The 19,529-nt window shown below is 41.8% G+C and overlaps 1 protein-coding gene across 15 annotated transcripts in view; it reads left to right on the forward strand.

Annotated features, from left to right (window-relative positions):
* Positions 1 to 1,001: 1,001 nt before the first annotated feature.
* Positions 1,002 to 19,529, forward strand: part of SORBS1 (sorbin and SH3 domain containing 1) — a 73,779-nt gene continuing 55,251 nt past the window's right edge. For 13 of the 15 annotated variants that reach the window (XM_041474029.1, XM_041474048.1, XM_041474058.1 and 10 more), the window contains exons 1-7: positions 1,002 to 1,136; positions 9,464 to 9,519; positions 10,358 to 10,423; positions 12,404 to 12,499; positions 15,445 to 15,564; positions 17,059 to 17,085; positions 17,269 to 17,384. In XM_041474029.1, coding sequence (XP_041329963.1) covers positions 1,105 to 1,136; positions 9,464 to 9,519; positions 10,358 to 10,423; positions 12,404 to 12,499; positions 15,445 to 15,564; positions 17,059 to 17,085; positions 17,269 to 17,384 — 513 coding nt within the window. In that variant the 5' untranslated portion in view covers positions 1,002 to 1,104. The remainder of the gene's footprint in view (positions 1,137 to 9,463; positions 9,520 to 10,357; positions 10,424 to 12,403; positions 12,500 to 15,444; positions 15,565 to 17,058; positions 17,086 to 17,268; positions 17,385 to 19,529) is intronic. The other 2 variants (XM_041474136.1, XM_041474146.1) reach the window with 1 other exon arrangement.

Genomic DNA, 19,529 nt, shown 5'->3' on the forward strand with positions numbered 1-19,529 from the left:
CGTGTGTATTTGAGGAATCAAAATCCAGGGACAGGCTGCAAATAGAGACATAGTGGAATGTCAGTCATGAAAGCCAGTGCTGGTGACAAAGGAAAGTACCAAGAGGTTTAGGGGCCTCCTTCAAATTATTTCCACTATTAAATTACCACTTGTTCTTGTATGAGCCTGCCTCCAAGGTCTGAGTTGAGGAAATCTTTGTCCCAGTTGTTTGTGTTATAGGCATTGGCTGTGGAAGGAAGGGTGATTCTGTGCTGCAGTTCACCTTCCTCACTAATGGGCTGCCCAGGTCAGGGGATGTGTCAGTATAGCCTTGCTCTCCTAAAAGCTACCATCACCTCCACTCCACGGCAAGTTTTAGGTTGCCAAGTTGCACCGTGGTGGGGGCACTCCACTCTAGGGATACCCTAGTACTGCTGATGGCTCAGAAACTTCTTTGATGCCTGTTACAATGCTCAAGGAGTGGGCATATAATACATAATAGCCATACAAGCTGTTAGTTTCTCCTTGTGTCATGTCAGGTATTTATGCTACAAATCTCAACTGCCAAGAGCAGAAACTTTAGCTGCCCCTTCAGCTCCTAGCCATTGAAATAGGATCTGCCATGTCCAGTGCTAATGAAAATTTTCCTTCCTAGACAAATGAATGCTGCCTGATTTAAAAAACCAGAAAAGTGCTTTTTCAAGTACTTTCCCTGTAATTTAACATCCCTTCAAGGTCTTTCTGTCACTTCTCTTCTCAAGTGCATCCCATACCAATGCTACCCTGGAATGTCTCCTCCAACCTTTTTCTCTTTCCATTCCCCAGCTCCAGAGCTGCAGGAAGAGACTGTGTCCTTCGTGATGACAGTGGCAGGGCAGTGACAGGCAGGCTGGGTGGGGGTGGCTGTTGGTGAGCAAGCCTAGTGACAGGATGGGGTGACTAAGAACCAGCTGGCTAATTAAAGCACAGCAGTAGGAGGAGCAAAGTATTTAAGGGTGCCAGAAAGAAAGAGAGATGTCTCCACAAATTTCTTACACTTCAGCAGCCAAGTGACTGGGCAACACAATGAAAGGTTTTCTTAACTCTTTTGTGCCTCTCGTGGAGTGAAATCAAGAGACTAAGACAATGGCTCCATTGACTGAAAAGCCTGAATTGAGGTAAGGACACCAGTACGGTTTCTAGTCACAGTCAGTCACATCTACCTCTGCTAGACCTGCTGTGAGCTGAACTCCCAGGACTTTATATGACTCTGGCATATGCTAATATACACTGAGTGGGTAGGTCTGGTGGGCAGAGCGCAGTGATTTTCAGAATGCTTTCATTTGGATAGGTATTTCCGGTTGCTGATTGAAAAGAGGCAAATGAAAGTAGTCATTACATGGGTTTGTGTTCTGATTAAGGGAAATGGGCATGCCCTTGCCTCCTTACCCTAGTGATTGGATCTTTCTCCTAATTATTTTTATGGGAAGGAGAAATTGAAAGGCGTTCCTGAATGCAGATTCTGAGGCAGCTACTTAAGAGGAAAGTGAAGAGAATGGATTGGAATTCTCAGCAATATATGAATTTGTCATCTGAGGCAGGAGGAGTCAGAGGAAAGTAAAGATGAGGACTGGCTTCTGGAATGTAACTTTTTGCTGTTTCTGGAGACACTTGGAATGTCAGACTGTTGCTTCACCCATCAGTTTGGTTTTCTGCGAGTGTTTTTAGAGAAGCAGTCACTGTGTCCTTCCTTCTGGCCTGTAGGTGACTCTGGAGGCAGCACAGTCCATCAGGACTAGCAAGCCAGTGGCCAGCCTTCTGAGTTTTGCTGAGACCATTTTGTGTCTGATATCCAAGCAGATGAATTAGTTCCCTGGCAATTTTGCTAGCACAGCAGTGCTTCCAGGTTGGAAAAGGCTAAAGAAAATGACCTTGTCTCATTTCAGCTTGCTTCCAACTGGGCTTGTCAGAGATGTGTTGGCAGTATTGTATGCCTAGCTCCCTGTGTGCTTTGGTTAGACTTAACTCTGTTGTTCTCTGGAGGTTGTTGCAGTTGTTTGTAAAGGAGACCAACTCTCAAACGTATTTTTCTTATTTTGAAACTATAAAAAGCAACCTGTAAGACTGATACTTGTAAGGCCCTGTTACACTATGCCAGATCAGCTAGTTTTGGATGTTGCATAGGATAGAGGCCCAAATCTTGGTGTAAAATAAGACTATCACCTATATGTCTTGAGAAGTTTTAGCTGTTGCTTAATGAGTGTTTGTACAGAGCTTCAGAACAGCTAATGCTAGAAGAGGTTGTAATTAACATTTGGTGTGGTTGCCACAGTGAGCACTCATTCAGGTCTGCACAATTCCTCTGCCTTACACAACTGGAAATCTAAGGATGTGTCTGGAGTGGTATGAAGTGGTCTGTAACATTAAAGTATCTAAAGTATCTGCTTTATATCTCAAAGGTGCATCAGAGTCTTCTCTTTAATTTTTATGAAATGTTTGTAAACAGGATTTGAACTTTGAGACACTAGTCATTCTCTAATTAGTATTTCTACTTAATGCAACTTCCTCTTATTTACTACTTTACTGTTTGAGAGTGTGTGATAAAGGTGAAGATAGCCTTTGTAGTCTTTGTTATACAAAGTCATGCAAGAGAAGCTGCTGGATGTTGTTTAGATGATCTAATTGATTTGTATTTATAGAATGCCATTCACTGTAGTAAATGCAGTGCAGTGTTTGTGTCCCTCAATCCTGCTGTCAGCTGAATGGATTCATTGTTATACATAATTAGGGCTTCTGGAATTTGGGTCTGTTTATTTACAGCAGTTGTTCGCTGAGGCACAAGTGGCCCCATATCAGAGGTCTGCAGAGAGTTAGGTGCAGTACCCAGAGCACCCCAGCTGCACAGCTCTTACAAGTAGTCTCACAACAGCTTGAACTCAATGAATCCTCCATTTCTTCCAGCTGAAGTACAAAGCCAGCATCCTCTTGGCTAGGTGATTGCAGATTGAAAGATTTTCCTTTTGCAACAAAGGTAAATTGGGTGTCATGGAATGAATTACGCTTTACCTGCAAATAAATTCCAGTTTTGGTAGTTGTGTGCTCCTTGCCGCAGTTCCCATGTGAATCTCCGTTAAGTGTCCTGAACAGTCCCAGGCTGTGGTATGCTGTTAAATTGTTTACAGCCTTCCCTGGAGCTGGCAGCCTGAGATCTGTGCCCTGTGAGTTCCCTTTTATAGGATGTACATTGGCTTGTTTATAAAGTGTTTCCATCTATGAGATATGATCATACATATTGCAGATAAATCTGAACAGAAATCTCAACTTCTGCTGCTGTCAAGTGCTGTTCTTTGTGTCTTTTGCTAAGATGGAGATGAGACTTTATTTGAAATATCCTGGAAAATGTTGGCTTTCTTTCTGAAGTTTCAAAACGTTCACGCGAGTTGCTTGGGCGTATGGGTGTGGCAGAAAGGCATTTGTTCCTTCAGCTGACACCCATGATACACGGGCCAGGGTTACTGTCACCACGTCTCAGCCACCAAATACTAAAGACAGAGGGCAGTCATTGCAGAGTCAGGAGGAAGTCAAAGCCCAGTTACAGTGTATTTGGAGTCTATTGTCAGGAGAGTCTATTGTCAGGAGAAGAAATGTTTTTGACTGTAAGGCAGGGATGTCAGCAGTTTCTTATCCAGAGGGAACTGGTGGTAAAGTACATGTCGAGTCTGCTGTGATCCAAACAGCCTTCTGGATGGCTGTTTTCCAACCCTGAGTCTGCAGCAGAGCAGGAGGTTGATGGCTCAAGCAAGAGCCACCTTTCATCTACAGTCTTCCAGGTATAAGTCAGTGATTTTAATGAAGGTTTAGTGGCTAGTATGAAATTATTCCAGTCTGTTTCTTTGCAGGGAGGTTCCTATAGACATCAAATCACTATCTGAACTAGCACTAATCATGGAATTAATTTTAGTATACAGGTCAGAGGTAGAATGGACAAAAAGAGATGATTTACCTTTTCAGCCTTGCTGTTCAGCTGTTGGGCATGTTTGCTAGCTGGCTTTGTGACGTTAAGTGGAGTTTAGACTTGGACCTGCCAACCTTTTAAAGCCTTTCACTATTTGCCAGATTTTAATGAGATGGGTGACAGCATGCTGGCCACTTTCTTTGGGAATGCAGCTGCATTTCTGAGGAAGACTCAGAGGTGCAATTGCTTTGTAAAAATGCATGGATAGGGGTGAGTGCAAGGAGGAAGACCTGCTTAGACAGAAAAATTGTGTTGGTGCAAAACAATTTGTCTGTAGCTGCTCATGAATATGATTTAGGTTGTAAATGAGAAACAGCATTTGTGCCATAAGAGGAATGAGTTCTGGAGCAGGCTTCCAGGAAGGGCAGTGGAGGCGGGAAATTTTAGCAGTTTTAAGCTGGAATGTGAAGTGTTCTTGCACAGGGTTGTATGACACAGTTGCCTGCAATAGCATGGGAGTAGGCTGGATGACCCAGGAGATTCTTTTCTGACCCCTGCTCCACAAGTGGTAACCTTGAACTGAGTCAACTCAGGTTGCAGTAAACTTTATTTACTCTGAAGTTGATGACTGTAAGATGACTTAGTTCAAAAACATCTCGGAATTCTTAAAGCTGTAGCTCCTAGTTTACATTTCCTATTTAACTTTTATTATTGAGGCACATGCCTTATATATTGCACAAAAACTGGCACCTATGCCCCAGATAATGTAATTTTGCCCATTGGAAGGCAACAGACACAAACTATATTTAAAGAAAAAAAAGGAAGCAGTACTGCATTTGAAATGTGTTGTGTTTGTTTATTGTAACAGCTGTAAGTTCAATTATTTATAAGAACACCGTATCCAAGCTGTTATGTAATGATGCCATTTGTTTCATTTAGTAAGCTTTCAGTGCTCTCTCTCTGCTGTCTTAACACTTGCAGAAGTGTGTGGAAGCTGTTGTCTTGTACAGAATTGGTGTGATTATTCTATGTGCTCTGCTTGCTTACTCATAGTCTTTTCATGACTTTTATTCTTAGGAGCATAATGTCTTCTGAAGGAATGACAGGATGTTCTTTAACCCTTAAAATCAAAATGACAGACAACGTATTTCAGTATTCCAGAATGAGAGAATAATGATAGTTGAAGGCAGAGCAGATTGCCTGGGTTAGCCTGAGCTGCCTGCTCTATTCTAAGTTTTTTTTTTTCTTGTCATGTTTTATATGATGTGAGGTGAGAAGTGCACAGGAGATGTGTTTTCCAGCAAGTTCCTTTAAGCAGAGGAACATGCTGGTGGGAGGCACTGACTGCAGTGCAGCTCTTTGCCCACTTTCCAGATTTGAGACTCCATATTGCTGACATGTCTTGTTGAAAAGGGGCATTTGGGTCAGGGACACTGATGGCATTGTGAGAAAGGGTCTGAGCTGGGGTGAAACAAATGAGTGCTGCCAGTGATGTGTAAGACCTGACCAGGTGAAAAGTAGGTTTTGTGATTGCTAATCATCCTTTCAGTCTGAAAGCTTGCAATTTTTTCTGATAGCCTCAGCTCCTACTTTATACTAATATAAATAAGAATTTTATTTTTCTTTTAAATGCATCCACAAAACACGTAAAGCTCTTGTATTTAGAGAGGAAGCTTTGAAAATGTGAAAAACTTGAAACTGAGAAAAATAAAGGAGTCTACATCTCAGAAATATAAGGGACAAGCACAATAAGTTTTGAATGTTCATCTCATGCCTAGCAATTGTTTTAAAATCCTGTGTGAGTCACCAGAGCTGTCATTAATAACAAGGGAAGAAAGGAAGTTACTTTTCCCCACACTCACATTAGACCACCAAAAATAACGACTGCCCACGACTGCTCTTAGCTGAGATACCAGTGACCTAAGAGCATGTGTCCTTTCTCAGAACTATTAATGAGCTGTTTGTTACCCCTGCCTTTGTAGGGGGAGTATTCAAACCTTTAGAGCATGTGAGATAATCCAGACAGGCTGTACAGAAGTGGTTGCCACTTATCTGCATTCCTCCTAAATAGGCTTCTGAACATGCTGCTCTCTTTTCCACACCAAGTAGGGAAGGGACTGCAGCCTTGGAGAAATGTGTTGGGGGTGACAGGGAGGAAGGAAAAATTAAACATCCGTCTAGAGGTAGGACTGAGCTGACAAGGAGTTGGTGGATGTTACGTATGGACATTGGCATGTTCAGGGTTACAGCTGCCGGCTTATGCCATGAGGAATTCCTTACCTTTCATTGTGTTTTGTATGTGTGCAGCTTTGAAACCTTTGTTGCTATGTCTGTTGTTTCAGGAAAGGCACTAATTCCAGTCTGGCAAGGACACACTGGTTAGCTGGTTGGAGCAGGGAGCTGAAAGGAGACATGTGGAGGTTTTGCTTTGGAGTACTTTCTCTAGTATTTTTCTTTTTTTCTTTGCCTGATCTGGCAATAGGGAGTTCTCAGTTTTTAACACTGACATGAGGGCCCTCATTCTTGGTTCCCTTTGAAACACTCCCTTCTGAAATATGCTGTGCATATTATGTGTGTCTGCAGGAACAGCTTGGTCATGTCTGCAGAAGGTTCTTGAAGGGAACTGGGAGCAGCAAATGATTCCATACCCACTTTGTTTCCAGGGACAGCCTGTCTACCCAGTCTGGCAGGGACTAACCTGCCTAAGGATGTACCATCCAAACGTCCATAGCACCCTGGCTTACAGCATGCGCCTTCCCAGCTGTTACAGGCCAATACTTGCCTGCCCCGCACCATGGAGCCAGATGTGTTACCTGGCTGGACTGTCCATCTGATTCCAAGGGCAGCCTATGCCTGAGGCCTAATAGGACTTCAGTTTGTGCTTTGGATCAACTATGTGGAAGACAGGTAGAATAACTCTGTAGCCCTGATGCAATAAGGTGCAAAGCATGTTCTCAGCTCCAAAGGTGCCCTGTAATTTTGTCGATCTAAACAGGAGTTGTTTCTCCTTGCCTGCAGCAGATCTTGTGTGCCGATTCTCAGCTGATCAAAATCAGCTTTTAAATGGAGTTTCTGGAGTCAGACCAACACGGGGACAGGATTGGTTACTCTCACCCTGAGCACGCTGAATCCATTCTGTGTATGGGAACTTCCACTAAGCACGTTTGAGTGCTTGAAGGAAGCTGATTACTTTCACACTAAGTGAACACTGGATGCTTGTTATTTTAATTGAATTCCGTAATTGCTAGTACATGTGGGGATATATGGAAAACTAATTTTTCCAGATCCAATCTAGATCTAGTGGGTTTGTACATATCTTCCATTTAATTTTAGCAATCTTCTTTAATTATTGCTTTATTTTTTCCTCAAATCACTTGTTTGTAAAAAGTAATTTACTCTATTAATGCTAAATAATTATGCTTCTTTTTGGTGTGAATTCTTTCCTAAATGCTTTCCTTAATGCAGTGAAGGTCAGTGCTTCACACTGTTAAGTGATGTCAAGACTTGAATCAAAAAGAATGACTGAAATCAGAATTTTATGGCAGTTGTGATGTCACTGTTTCCAAACGAATGAGACTTTTTAAAATGGTGGAGCATGTGATGGCGAGTTTAATTGCTCAGATACTGCCATTGTGGGAGACAGTAGTGACGGTAGAGACAGTCCCTTTATGGAAGGGGGAGTGTTGCTCTGGCATTGCAGCAGCAGTGAACCCTGCCTTTGCTCAGACATCATAGCCAGTAAATCCTCTTTCCTCTCCTGAAAAGGTAATATATTGAATTATTTTTTCCCACTCCTTTTCATTCTTGCATACCAGAGGAAAGCATTGCAACCTCTTGGAGATGCTTGGAGTGGAAGAAATTCTGTGTTGACTTGCATGAAGCCCACAGGGCCGAGTTAAAACACCTGGGTATCAGCAACCTCCTCAGCTTCGGAGAGAGGTTGATCCTAAAGCTGAGATGAGATTTACTGCATCACTTCTAATACGAAATGGTGGAAACAACAAGCAGATACTGTATGGGCAGGCAAAATCAGGCAGCCAGCCTTTCAAGTTGGACTCAGTTTTTGTTGTTGACTGGTTTTATACTGTACCCTCCACTTTACATTGTATTTTACTGGGATCAGCTTGGAGTTAGGCTGAATCCTGCTGAGGCTTCATGAACCCACAGCGTATATCTTATGTGGGTATTTTAGTGAAGGAAATATTTAAAGAGTTAAGTGTTGGCAGCTATTCCTAGGGTGGCTTGCTGGGGAGCCCAGATATTGTCTCATTTTATAGACTCATCTGTTGCTATACTTGCTTGCTGGGTTTTCTTTCCATTTGAGTGTCTGTTGAACATGCTCATTATATTCTGGCTGGCATGAAACAATTGCTGGTTAAGAAAGGGGATGCTTGAGGCAGGAGAACAAATTCAGTTCCCTGAAGGGAATTTTCATCTCTTTCAATGTTCCACTGCTGCCTCCAGTTCATGTAAAAGAAAAAGTATTTCCAACTGTTGTTTAGTTTCTTGTTTCCCCAAGCAATTTCCCCTATACTCCTCAGTTTGAGCTTCTTGGTTTTGCATGATTTTGCAATTTCTGTTGGTGTCAGGAAGGCCATTAATTGTCTGGAGCTACACTTGAACTCACTTTCTTTGGGGTTAACTTTTTGGTGGGGGGAGAGGTGGAGATAGGAACACAAAATTAAAGGACTTTTAATTCAACCTAGGATGTTTAGAGAATTGAGCAATCTTGTCAAACACACACTTTTTTTGTAAAAATGCTCTTTGGCTGTTCAAACCAACATCTGTGATACTGAAACCTGTTTGCTGCAGGTATCAAGTCCCCACAGGAGTGAGGACAGATAGTCCTCACAATTGTCCTCACCATGAAAATTGACTTTTTCTTCTGGTCCCCATCTGGTACTTTTTCCTCTTGGGTTGGCAATTTCACTGCCTTTGGTAACAGGAGAATTAAAGCTTCCAGCTTTCACCTTTCACTTACTGGAGTCTGATCCTGAAGATATCAGCAGCATTGCACAGCTGGAAATGATTGGTGCCGAAGTTATAATATGCATTTTAACAAGTGCATCTCTTCTGTATTGTTATATCTTTCAAAGGAGAGACTAGCTTTGATATGAGCAGCAGATTGCCTTGAAATATGGAAAAGCTCCAATTTGAGGGTTTTAGTTTAAAGCTTTTAGTGTCACTTTGATTTTTTTTAAAATTCTCTTAAAAGGTGATGCACAGTTTATATATTAGAAACTAGTCAGACTTGCACTTTGCCCTTTATAGACTCTTGGACTTAAATTACTGTCTTTCAATTTTGTATGAAGATTAATCTTAAAGTCTGGAAGCAGTGCTTGTATTAGGTAGAAATAGTCTTTAATTTCTGATAATTATCAGCAAAAAAAAAGTATATGGTGCTTGACATGAATCCACTTGGCATTTGAAAGTAATTTTTTTAAAGACACTATGACTCTTACCTTGACTCTTGTGATCATGCATGTTCAGCATTGTGTCCAGTGCTGTCTGGACACATAATGTAATCTTTCTTCCTTTCACTTTAAACAGACATAAACAAAATCCAGAAGTGGAAAAGTCAAGTCCCTCTGCCACAATGAGCTCTGGTAAGTCTGTATGGTTTTCTACTTGCACTCGTTGGTCTTCCTTCTTATTACTAGTAATATTCCTGTTTGTTTCTGATGCAATTATTCACATTTGTTGCTTGAATTTTGACCCAAAAAGTAGCTAGAAACCTCTTGAACTGGATTAGGTTCTGTAGCTTATTTCAGTGTGGAATATAAGAATTCAGAATTACTGATAACCTGAAAAAAATCATCCAAATTTTATATATTTTAGAGGAGGTGAAAACATAGTTTGACATTCGCAAAGGAAAAAATCAGCTGTTCAAAGAAAAACAAAGGGTCAGGAAATGGCAGCTGGTTGGGAAGAGGAAAACTTCTGGGCTTGTCTGGGTAGCAGGCTAAATCAGAGTGAAAAATAAAGCAGATGCCAGATTTGGAGTGCCATTTGTAACATCTGTAGAATGATATTCCCACTTAATTTTAGCATCTTAGCAAGTCTCAACTGGGGTATCATGTCCTGGTTTTGGCACAACATTTTGAAAAAAATGTTAACTATTTGAAGAGAGTCCAGAAAAACATGACCTGGGAGTTCAGTGTAAGCACTGATAAGCTTACAGGCTGGCAAGCACTGGAACAGGTTGCATTAGGGTGGTGCTGAAAGTTGGTAAGAACTCATTAGGCAAACATTTGTCAGGAGTGACAGAGGTAGATTTGTTGCATTCATGTTCAGAAATAGGGCTTTAGGAGACCTTTGGAGCTTCTTTCTAGCACTGTCCCCTGTGTTTCCCTGAATTTACAAGAGTCAGTTTTATTTATGTCAGCTGAGGACTTTGTAGACTTGCAAAAATCTTTACTGAAAACTACTTCATTTGTCTTATAGAACATGAAGAAATTGATGTTGCAAAAACTGTTGTCAATGGGCTGAGCAGCAATGGACAAGCAAAAGGTGGGTTAAGATCTCCAGAGACACCTCCAGATCTCCTCCCGCATGTCAGCTAGTGGTGTGCTTGATTTTCGCGGAAATTCACTACAGCAGGGGCTTCCAAATTCAGTTCACTTGGCGACTGACACAAGAAGAGTCTTGTACTGCACCATGCTAATAACAGCAGCATTTCTTAGCTCAACAAGTGTTCTTTGTCTCTTTAAAGTGGCAGGCTGGACTTGCCTCTTTGTATATTTTTAGTGCTGTTTTGAGGAAAGCTGTACGCTGCTGTGGTACTTGTGAGCACCTGCGAATCAGTATCTTAGTGAGTTGAGACAGCATGGGTTTGTGGTGCCTGTGTGTGAACTGTGTTAGCTTCAGGGAGAGGTGAAGGTTTGAGTCTGGGATTAAGGGGCAGGAACTAACCATTCAGGTGATGAAAAAAAATTGAAACAAACCAGTTTTCATGTTAACCTCACTGTTTGCTGTGTGCTTTATAGCATTCAGTTTTGTGGAGTGACCATGTCTGTTTTGGCAGAGTGAAAGTATGTGGGTATGGGCTGATTTTCTGTTGGTTTAATTTCCTTTCTTTTCCTTTGATGCCTTTTTATAGTGGTTAGTATTTTGACTGCATTGTGGATGGATGAATTCAGTCAGTTTCAAAGCAGAACAGAATCAGGATTATTTCCTAAGCCACAGGCTGTTTGATTTGGGATCTGTTGTATTCATGGGTCTCTGCTCATGAAGAAGTATGGAAAACAGGGATTGATTTGTGTTCCTCTTTTATTAAAAAAAAAAAAAAATTAAACAAGCCTATCAAATTAAATACTAATGATTTAATGAGTTTTGAAAAAATTCTGTTAGGCTCTTTGCCCAGGCTTTTGATGCTTGAGATCCCTTTTCTAGGTTGTGAAATCTGTGCTTTCCAGTTTCGCCGGTGTCAGAAAGATCTGCCACAAGAGGGGGCGTACACACCACCCTGATGTCAGCGCCGCCCGCAAGCTGGCCCCGTGCTCAGTGTTAGTCTGCAAAGTATTAGAAATGTGGTTCCTCTTACTCCTGACTTTACAGGCGTGAGATGGCGTGGAATATGACAAGACATCTATCATTTTCCAGATAATACATGCAGGAAACAGGTTTTGTAGAAGAAAATCCTGGTTCTGCAGAATCAAGAACACTACTCAAATTATGCTGGTAGAGTCGTGATGTACAAGGTGTTTATCTTGGCAGCTCCTGTTGAGCTTCACCTCTGAATAGTTCTGCCTTTTTCACAACGACCCCTCTTTGTACCCATTGATTTGAACAGTTCTGTAACAGTTGCTGGAATTTTGCATAGTGCTAGTGTGGTTTTCCCCAGTGTTACCACATATGGTATAATTAGTGTACTAGCTAATGAAGTCAAGTAGAAATCTCTTCAATTTACTGTTTATATGGATGGATTTTTTGTTCTGAAATAGCTATATGAATGCTACCCTTTAGCATGGGACCTTTTTCAAGATTATTTTACGTCCTTCTGTTGTTGAACTTGTGAAAAATGAGCCATTAAATTCAGATTTCATGTAATGTGGCCAGTTTAATGTTCTTTTCTCAACCTTTCAGTACTTGGGGTTTTTTTTTTCACTTTATTTTGTTTTTGTTGAGCCATATTGATGTTTTACTTGACATTTTTATTTTTGCATGTAGTGTACCTCAGTTAAATGATTACTAAAATTTTTGATGGCTTCTAGAAACTAATGCTTCCAGATTCTCTTTGCCTGCAGCATAGTGGCAGTCAGCATTAGTCCATTCAGTAAGCAGTTCTGTATGCTGCATAAAGCAGACACATCCTGAATTAGGGAGAATGGAGGGATATTTTTAACAGTTGCATCATTGCTCTCTAGACTGCTTTTGTATTTGAAATTTCCTGCTATTGTGTCTCCAAGTACGTTAGAAAATTTTGTGGCATGCTTCCCAAACTCTGTTCTTTCCTTTTTGGATGTGCCATTTACACTTTTGTGTTTGCAGCTGTTGACGTCCCTTTATGTACACGTTCTATTTCTGCCGTTAAAATAATCCCTGTGAAGAAAGTGAAAAGTTCACCTCACCTAGTGCTGCCTACAGGTATCTTCTTTCCTCCCCTGCCATGCCTTAGTTAGCCATCATTGTCTCTCTGCTTCACCCACATGCTTTGGCTAATTCTCAGCTTCATGCTCCTCTCACTCCTCCCAGAGCTGCAGATTTCATTGGTAGGTAATGCAGTTAGCTCTTGATGGCACAATACACTGTTCTCAATTATGCTGCTCTTCTGCAGACTTAATTGTGTCTGCTTGAATCTGGGATCATTGTAAGCTCTTCTACTAATGCTCGATTATGAAAAATATTGTTGTTATTATTATAGACTCATTTTGAACCAAACTCCCGAAGAACCAAAGAATGTTTCCTGCCTATCTTTGGTCTTTATGAAAACAAATGGTTCAAGCATAGTTCAACATTGGTGGTATGGTTTTCTTTTTCTGTACATGCACTGAATTTAATCCACATGTGAATGAGTAAGGATGTTAGGCTGTCACCCTCTCCCCAGGCGCATGCTTCCCCACTAGAAGTACAAGATTATGCTTGTACTTTGCTGGACAGTCAGACTAGTGTAGCTGATACTGCTTGTCTCTCCTAATCTGTCACACGTGTGCTTTGTTGGACTTGTACAGTGTTAATGTCCTGTTTATTATGAGCTGCTGGATTTCTATGCTGAGAGATTCAGGTTCTTGTTTTCTGTCATTTGTGAGGGAATTCATAATTCCAAACATTTGTTTTCATCTTCCAAGGTGAGATAGTCTGGCAAGATTTTATTTTCAAGTATTTTCAAAGCATTTTAATTTTTTTTTTAATTCAGAGCATTTTTTTCTGACTCTTATTTTTTTGGTTCAGTATACAGGTTTAATCTGTTGTATGGAAAATAAAAAAAAAATGCATTGATTCCCAAATTTGACTCTCCTCCAGTATGATGATGTTGTTTTGACGTGTCATACATGTTGAGCTCTGTTTCCATTTCTCTTCAGTGCCTGTGAAGCAAATGTAGGCATAGGGTTGTAGGAGGACAGCTATCCTGCACTCTTTGTGGATGTTTATATCAGGCCTAGTGACCTCCAATATCGTGTCCATGCTTTACAGTTACAGCATTCTTAAGACTGGAGCCTTGGAGCTTAAACCTTTGTGCTTTGGTTTGAAAGTGAGTCCGTAGAGTCCTTGGGCTCTGTGTTGTGCCATGTGGATGGGAATGATAGCCAGAACTGCACTCTTGGGCCGAAGGAATCCTGACTCTACCTGAATCATGCAAAAATCAGTCAGAGAAGTCAAATTCTATTTCACCAGGAATGTGAGTGACCTTAAGTTGTGATCAGCTGTGATGTGTTTAAGGATGAAACACCTTCTGATACGTCTGGGTGGATAGTCTTTCCCCTCACAGAGGCTGCCTCAGTGCTGCCTCAGTTAGCTAAAGACTGAACTGTAGCAAAGTATCCTCTGGTTTCTTACTCCATCCTTTTCATAGTATGGATCTAAAATGATGCTTTTTGTGAAATCCCTAAAGCATTGGAAACTCATATAAAGGCTTCAACAGTGGAGATTCCAGCACAGAGGGCTTTCAGTGAGAGCCAGGAGTTTGGCATTCATTGAGTTCCTCCTCTTACTGCCGTTGTCCATCTGACATATTGATGTTTCCCCCTATTGTGGCCTCACTGGCTGTGGTTTGCATGGTTTGTAATCTTAGCCAAGGTGTTACCATGGTCTCTAGGCACTGTACTGGTGTGGGTTTGGTGGGGCATTGCCTTGCTGAAATCAGCCAGGGAATACTGATCTACACAAATATGGGCTGTTGTCTGGACAATAAACAGCAGCCTTTGCCCCCTCTGTCCAGCCTGAAGGCATCGTTTTTGTTATAACAGCAGTTCCTGGAGAAGAGCTGCATCCTTCCCCATGCAGAGATGGAATGATCCTCAACCCATAAAAATAAGAATTTTTGTGTTGTCACTTGTGTAGTGCAGCATGTGCTCAGTACCTCTTCACGCTCCCTGTGCAGGCATGGTAGGGCTGGTGCCTCTGTGTAGGTAAGTGAAGTCTGATGGCAGCTGCAGGGTCACTAACAGTGCATGAGAAGAGGAGGTGATGTGTTTGTCTATGGAAATAGCCTAGAGAAACAAGACACTTTTCAGGCTTATTATTTCCAGTGGTACCTTAAAGGAAACAACTATCCAGAAAGATTTTAAGTAGGAGGAGAAAAAGAGGTAGCTTTGAAGTACTGGTTTGTTATTACTTAATAGGATGACAGGAGGAGAAAACCTAGATCATGGACTGAAATACACAAAGGTAAGCCTGCACAGAAGCTGTGCTGAACTGTGCCTCAGCAAGGATGCTGGTATCTGATCATGATCACAGGTGGATCTGAATAGGCATGTGTTAAGTCTCCTATTTTCTGGAATTTGGGTTCCTGTGTCAGGAGGTGAAACACTGCAATGAAATGGGGAGATGGCAGGGAGGTGGCTTGCAGTGCCTTGCCTTTAGATCATATTCAGCATCATTACAAGATTTTATCTTCCAGTGCTCAAAAGTTTGGGGTTTTTTTCCTTCTTTCAGTCCTCCACAAAAGGCATTTTTAAGCTTTGGCACACAAAGTGTGTGCATTATGTCACTGGGACATCCCTATAGAAGAGCTACAGGTGTAATGGAAGACTGTCCTTGCTAGCACAGCATCTCTGTACAAACAAATAAAGAACAAATAAAGCAAATGGACCTGTGACCTTTGGTTCAAACACTCCTTTTTCTCCCCTCCTTTCTTAGCTCTGTTGCACCAACTCAGAGCTTAACTGCTACATTCATCGATTACATGAATATAAAACTGCTTTGATTTCTCAATGCTTTAAATACAGAGCTAATCTTCATCTGCACAAACATTACTAGATTGATTCACCTGGAGGCAGCCATGCTAAAATTACTCTAGAGCTCTGACGGTCCTGATAGCTTTGCATCATTCCTTTCTATGTGTTTCTTCTGTGCATGTGCATTTTCTGTAGAAATGGATCCCACAAAAGTCTGCAGTGGAAAAGGAGCTGTAACCCTCCGGGCAACTCCATCCTATGAAGGGAATCGGAATATCACTTCACCATGTCCTCAGGATGTTGAGCAACCTGAAAGTAAGTGGTGGAAGGTTAACTGGTATCTGTTACTCACAATAACCTCAAGACAGGTCAGTCAAGGATCTTGGGCTTTATAATTATGGTTTAAAGCCCAGAATTCCACAGCATAGCTGGAAACCTCTTGCAAGAACCGGACCAGTAGAGAGACTGACTCCTAGTGCAGGTTTCATGACCGCTCAGTCATTGACTAAAGTTTGTCAGGAGCACCAAAACCTCTCAGTTCTCTTCTTTCTTTCCCTCCCACCCCCAGTGCCCCCAGGGCAGCCTGTGTCTTCTCTTTTTACCCCAGGCATGAGGTGGAACAGAAAAAAGCCGAGTGGTGTCACAGCCACTGCAGCATTCAGCTGGGTTGTCAGGGAAGCAGGCATAGCGTTCCCCAGACAGACAGCGTTGCCACACAGCTCTGCTGTCTTTCAATAGCAGACGTGTCATTACTTAATTGTAGGAGACAGGCAAAGCATAGCAAACCTGGCCAGTGTCGTGGGTCTGGCAGAGAGGATGAACTCTCAAAGGCAAGATGCCATTAAGGGGGAGGGGGTAAAACATGCTCTTGAAAGCAAAGCTTTACATAGTTTCTGACTGTATTGTTGGAGAAAGGGCAAGTCCATTAATTCTAGCCCTAATGTGCCACTTTCTGCTCTGTCTTCTCCCATTCTGCTCCACCCATGACCTACCCTCTTTTTATGCTTGCCTTTCTCTGTTTTTTCACTCCTACCCCCTACTGTTGCCTTTCTCCTTTCTGTTGATGGCTTCATAAATTTCCAACAGCTTGAATGGCAATGGGTCCATTACTATGGAAATCTGTTCATTAATACTTCTTTTGCTTACTCTCTCAATCACTTTATGAAATGTGCTTTGGAGCTGGAAGAGCTTTGTGCATATAACTTAAACAGCAAAATGGTTACAGGGTGGGGAGGAACCCAGTGGGAAGCAGGTAAATGTGTGATGAGACCAGTGCATGTTGCTGCAGGGACTGGCTTTTAAAGTGATGTTGTATCTTATTACACCTTTCTTGCACTTAGTCTGCAAAACTTGATCTATTTGTTGGTAAACCTTTATCTCAATCACATATAGCGATATTGTTAAGAAAAGCTATGTCTTCATAATCTGAATACAGAGTCCCTACATTTCCAGTAATTTGTGGTGTCTGGATGTCAAGCTGCAGCTTTAGAAAGTAGCTAGCTGGGCAGCCTTTTTGCCTCTGAAGTAAGAATGTCAATGAACAATTGTTTCTTCATTGCTCTGAATGAATTGCCTTGTGTTTACAAAGGTCAGAAACAAGGAGGACATCATGTTTAGGGCTGGTCTCTATGGTAATTACACAGCCCTGTCAGAAAGCATTTTATGTGTGAAATGAAGTAGCTTGACTCTTGACTTCAGTTGGTACATGTTTTCTGGAAATGTAATGGTTTATTTTTTCCCCCTTTCTTTTCCTCTATGCCTGTCCTCCACCCCCACCTCCTCTGTCCCTCCTTTCTGTGAAACACTTAGATCTGGAGCCAGAAAACTCAGAAACAGGTATAAACATTTGCTGCTTCTGTTGTTACTTCCGTTGCTTTAGTGGAATTATTTCTTGTTGCCTGGGGGAGAAAAAAGAAAGTGGGGGGGGGGGGGGGGGGGGAAGGAAGAAAAGAGTCCCCTTCTTTCATTTATCCCACAACTGGAGGGAATCTGGAATCTGAGTTTTCTTTTCCCTCACAGATGATTGGAGGTCGTCGTCTAACACTGATGCCAATGGGGATGCCCAGCCATCTTCTCTGGCTGCCAAGGGTTACAGGAGTGTGCGTCCAAACCTTTCTTCAGACAGCAAGCCACAGGTAAGCCTTTCTTCTGTGACCCTGAGGTGATCATCTGGGTTCAAGCACTGAATTCATGATCAGGAGTCCTGGGTTGAACTCCAAACTTGACTGCAGATGGGTAAGTTGCTGTGCCTCAGCTTCTTCTGCCTTTAAAATGGGGGCAACACCAATGTCAGCACAGTGTTGTGGAGCTCGTGTATTCAGGCACACCACAGTGTTTCCTCAGTGGATGGAGGAGGAGGACAACGCTATTTGCAAGAAAAAAGGTGAAGTAACCGTCTGTAATTATTTTCTATTTTATGCTGGTTTATTTTCTAGAAATTGCTGCAGGCTGAAATTAGAGTTGCACCCTACATTAAAATAAAATATTTGGGAAATGCCTTTCAGTTTCTACACTGTAACTGACAGAAGTCAACAAGGGAAAGGTTATTTTTTGGTAAATTGTTGAAGTCAATCTGCTAAGAGAAGTGCAGTGTCATCCTTTTTTTTTGCGGGGGGGGGGGGCGGGGGGGATGCTCAGAAGCAGTCTTGAAGCTGGTAAGGAAACCTTTCATTAGAAACTGGATTCTTGTGTGAAACAGAGTCCCTTTAAAGCCCAGTCCCTTATCAGTTTGACTGCTCCCATCATCAGGGTCCCTTTAGCAATGCTGCAGACCAGGTACTGTAAGTGAAAGTGGGAGAAGGAGCAGCTCCAGTGAAGGTGTGGGAAGGAGCAGCACCCTAAAGAGAAGACCCACTTCTGCTCTATACTTAGAGCTGTCCTGTAGTCCTTTCCTGATCTTGTTGATGAACAGAGTGAGCTGAGAACTGGTGTACATAATACTTGTTACAGAAGTCTCAAGAACTACTGTTCAAATTGAGCTGAAATTTAAGAAATTCCAAAAGGAATGAACCTGTTCAGAGGCAGAAGCCCTTTAGAACATCACTAACCAACCCACTTCTTCACTCCCTTATGCTTCAGGGAAAGGGTGGGAGGGGCAGAGGGGCAACATGAGGACAGCAGATTTTGGAACAGCAGCTGTAATTTTATGAAACTTTTCTACATCTATATCCATATAACAAGAATAGGTACTTGGCATAACTTGTCGTAGATGGATGACTTTTAAAGGACATCTCTTTTCAGATTTGAATGTTGCAAGCTGTTAAGGCATCTTTGTTCTCTGGTTTTGACATTTTTAGCAGTGGTTTAGGCAGCCTTTGCCCATAAAGGTATGACAACAGGGTGTTTGTAAAACCTACTTTCACAGCCTCGAAAGGGTTATTTTCAAAAATGCGGGGAGCTATTGTTCACCAGGTAAGTATTCTCTTCTTTCCAGTAGATCTTTGTTTTCAGCTACTGGCAAAAAAGCAATAAATAAAATGAAACCTCTGTATTGTTATTTTATCTCAAAACAGTTCGGCTTTCAGAAAAAAATTCACTGTAATTGGAGATGCAGTGGGCAGGTGATTTGGAGTTAGCAAGCTATATGTTGCCAAGTACCAAAACCAGTAAAGCTTTTCTTATTATTTACTAGAAGCAGGATTTGTCTCTTGGTGATCTTGATTCTGAAGGCCAATTCTGATTATCCCAGTTCCTCAGGAAACTTTAATTTTTCTAGTCTTCCTGAAAGCATTTTCAGGATGGAAAAATCCTAAAGAAAATTGAAGAGTTGGCCTTTAGAATGAAGGAATGCTCACTTTTTACTTAGCCAGCTGTAGTAGGTTACAACACTCGCTTGGATGTCTGCTTTCGTTAGCAGTGGTGAAACTTGTCAATATTCATTTTTCAGCAATGCACTTAAAATGCAGAGATGGCCTAGAACTCTGATTTTGGCTTTGCAGTTCAAATGTCCCCAGTGCTGGGAAGTGTTTAGCTATGCGAGCATGAGACTGAATTTAGTTAGCCATGATATTAAATCTTGACTGAGGCTTTCCCAGGGGCATGGTGAGTGTTGCTGTGCAAGCCTCTTGAAACAACACAGTAGTGAGAATTATTGAGCACAGAGAGAGAAACACATAGGCAGGGACTTGAGGGCTGGGTTAAGTTTGTGTGCTGCCGTGAGCTGTGCTGAGAAAGAATGTGTGGGACGATGGATGTGAGTTCTGCACTGGCCTTCCAGATACTGTATTTGCTTTTTATTCTTGCTGTATTAAAACCTGCTTAACCCAAGTCTAATGATCAAA

This window comes from Pyrgilauda ruficollis, unplaced genomic scaffold, assembly GCF_017590135.1.
Source record: "Pyrgilauda ruficollis isolate IOZ18807 unplaced genomic scaffold, ASM1759013v1 scaffold11, whole genome shotgun sequence".
NCBI lineage: Eukaryota > Metazoa > Chordata > Aves > Passeriformes > Passeridae > Pyrgilauda > Pyrgilauda ruficollis.